The sequence below is a fragment of the Haliaeetus leucocephalus genome, unplaced genomic scaffold, assembly GCF_000737465.1.
Source record: "Haliaeetus leucocephalus isolate CR32 unplaced genomic scaffold, Haliaeetus_leucocephalus-4.0 Scaffold1014, whole genome shotgun sequence".
Classification (NCBI taxonomy): Eukaryota; Metazoa; Chordata; class Aves; order Accipitriformes; family Accipitridae; genus Haliaeetus; species Haliaeetus leucocephalus.
The window spans coordinates 302,877-306,132 of record NW_010973450.1 but is presented as its reverse complement, the minus strand read 5'-3'; the positions used below and the strand labels follow the sequence as shown (position 1 = coordinate 306,132).

Below are 3,256 nucleotides of genomic sequence, written 5' to 3'. Positions count from 1 at the left end.
GGAGGGGGGCTGACGGCAGGGAGCGGTCCGCGGGCAGCCGGGCCCGGCGGGACCCCGGGCAGGCAGCGCCCGGTCGTGCTCGGTGCCCGGGGAGGGGACGGGGGGGGGGACCGCAGGCCTGCTCTGCCGGGAGGGAGTCTGCGGGCTGGCCCGTTGCCTGCTTGCGCATGCCGGGCGCAGTTGCGGTACGTGAGCGTGCGGTTTTCTCTGCGTGGGGCCGAAAGAGGTGGGTTTGGGTTTTTCTTGGGTTCCGGTTGGTTTGTTGGTTGGGGGGGGGGGGGGGGAGTAACGCGCTGCCTGAAGGGTGCGCAACCCTCTGCTTTTTTTTTTGTCTTTTCGGTGACTATTTCGCAAGGTAGCTGTGGATAAACTTCCAGTTGTGCATATCGTTGCTGCGGCAGCTTCATAAGGAAGTAAAAGGTACTTTGTGCTTTCTTTGAAGGAAAACTTAACGTTGGTGCGGACACCATTCAGCGTGGGGTGGAAGGACTAACCTACCTTCTTACGGAAAGCTCCAAGCTTATGGTAAGGATACCTTTGTGTAGTGAATGCAGGGACACGCTCAAGAGATGTCTTCTGAACACTTACAGCTCTGAAAATGCTGATGAACGGGGAAAACCTAGTTCAAAATTCTGATGACACGTATTCTTTTAATTTGAAAAAAAAAAGTTTACTCTGTTCTCTTACTGAAACACTGCATCTGCGTGGATCACTGGAATTTGTGTTGAGTGTCTGAAGCTAAAACTCGACAACGTTTTAGTGGCGTATAGCAGGAACGTGCGGTAATGTAGTCCATACAGAGAAGCATGCTTCAGGATTAAGCTCTATCTAAATAACAAAACTTGAGTGACGATGATGTTGTTCAGCTGCTGTGCAGGATGTGTGCTGTACCAACCCACGGTTAAGCATGCCATGTGTTTGTCTGATACAGTAGGTTTGAGACCTTTTTCAGCTCCTGACATCAGAATTTCGGGTGAGTGTAAGCAGATATTAAAATTAAAAAAAATACATAGTTGGATAATAACTCCTTCCATTGGAAAAACTTTTTACTGTTGATATAGTAGAAGAGTTGAACAACGAAGACATGGAAAAGGGATAGAGAGACACGTAATTTAAACTCAAGTAGGCATTGTTCTGAAGAGCAGGTGGGGAAGGGATTGAAATATTGCAGAATGTTCCCTTGAAGGAAGGTGACTTGACTGACAGATAAATTATAGTGTATTACGGTAGAATATAGTTGATCACAGAATGTGTTTATGGTACAAATGCATTGTAAAGGTATGACACTTTCTATTGAGTAAATAACTGCTTCCACAAGGATGAACCAAGTTTCTTCAGTTCAGCACAGAGGCATTGACCTGTGGGAATCGGCTTCTTGGGGCCACTCTGAGGTACTGTAACATGAGCCTTAAAAGTTGTACCTGGTGCTCGCTTACATGTGCAGACATTCGGATCATTTCAGAGTATTTATAATTCAAGTATCAGTATTATGTTAACATACTGTTGATAAACTGATGATCGAAATACGTACTTCCTCATGACAAAGCTGAGATGCTTTTTTGTGGTGCTTTTTGTTCTCTGTGGAGGCTTAAATGTGAGGATGTTGAATGTTTTTCTTTTTAAAAAAAAAAAAGATCTAAAACTGCTCTTGAGGCTGATGCAAATCAGCTGTAATACATCACCATGTGTAAATCACATAAAACCAGGATAATTTGTTTTGTCCTAGCTGTAGAATTGTCCTCGCACATTCCTGCAGGAAAATGGCTGCACCACACCATACGTAATGTTTACTTATCGTTTTACTTGTTTCTCAACAAATAACGGTTATTACATAGTTCCGTATTAAGGCCTAAATTGTTATTTCTAGATTTCTGAGATAGACTTCCAAGATTCCATTCATGTTCTGGGATTCTCAGATGAATTGAACAAATTACTGCTCCAGTTATACCTCGATAACAGGAAGGAGATAAGAAGCATTCTCAGCGAGCTGGCACCAAAGCTTCCCAGCTACCACAATCTTGAATGGAGACTGGATGTGCAGGTAACTTCTCTTACGTTTTCGGTATTCTGTATTTTACTTTACATTTTTTTAACATCATAAACAACTACTAAACAATGAATTTATATTCTTTCAAAGTAATTGAGGAAAAAGTTTTTCCTGTATTTAAAACTGACATAATTTTGTTATTGTGCCAAAGATAGCTAGTTATGAGATGAACAGGATATGTAATGATGTTGCTTTCTGAAAATTGAATTCATAGCTCCGTTGGTGTTTTTTAGCATATACTAAATACATTTGTTCTTAGTTATCACCTAATTTTCAGAAATAGTATGAAAGCATTGATCAAGGTGGATTAGTGTTGCCTAATGATAAACCTAAATAATAGATTGTGTGTATCTTTAATGTGGATGAAAAGGATTTTTAAACAGTCTTCCAAGTGGGTCCTGCAAACCTGTTGTGAATTGTAAATATGGAAGTTGATAACCATCTTTTGTCTGTTTGTTTGTTTCCCTATTCCCATTTCATCTAAACTCCCTCATGCAGCTTGCAAGCAGAAGCCTGAGACAACAGATTAAGCCTGCTGTGACTATGAAGCTACATCTTAATCAGAACGAAGATCAAATTGCCCAGGTGTTGCAAACCGACCCTTCCACCCTCCTCCACCTAATTCAGCAACTGGAACAAGCATTGGGGGAAATGAAAACAAACCATTGCAGGAGGATAGCGCGCAACATGAAATAGTATTGATTCGTGGCTGTTGTCTTACTAAGCAGTTTGTGAAACAACTAAAAACAATGTTCACAAATACACTTTGAGGAAAAATAAACATCTGGATCAGATGAAATGCTTTCCTGTGCCACCATCTTGAACCAGTAATTATAGGCTGAATGTCCTCTGGTGCTAACTTTACACACCTGCCTGATAGGAGATAGGTAATTGGTTTTGCTTTACTTGCAGATGTAGAAATTCAGCATGCTATGTGGAGAATTTCTTTACCCCTAACTTAGTATAGTTCTACTTGAAGAGCTTTCCTACATTAAGGAGAGCTGTCTTAATATTACATGAAGCTGCACATTTATTTTTACATTTATCAAGTGGGTTTTTTCCCCTTGATTTTGCTTCTGTTTTGAAATTAAAAAAACAAAACACTAGATTGGTAGAAATGATACTTCACAGGAATATTTCTTCCATCTAGCTCCATGTACGTGTAAGAGTACATGTGGGACTACTGCCCTCTTCCTCCAAAGGACTCGG

The 3,256-nt window shown here is 41.2% G+C and overlaps 1 protein-coding gene across 1 annotated transcript in view; it reads left to right on the top strand.

The window, feature by feature from the left end:
* Positions 1–2,828, top strand: part of COMMD2 (COMM domain containing 2) — a 10,246-nt gene extending 7,418 nt beyond the window's left edge. The window contains exons 3-5 of the mRNA XM_010584993.1: positions 443–525; positions 1,868–2,041; positions 2,546–2,828. Coding sequence (XP_010583295.1) covers positions 443–525; positions 1,868–2,041; positions 2,546–2,743 — 455 coding nt within the window. The 3' untranslated portion in view covers positions 2,744–2,828. The remainder of the gene's footprint in view (positions 1–442; positions 526–1,867; positions 2,042–2,545) is intronic.
* Positions 2,829–3,256: the final 428 nt, after the last annotated feature.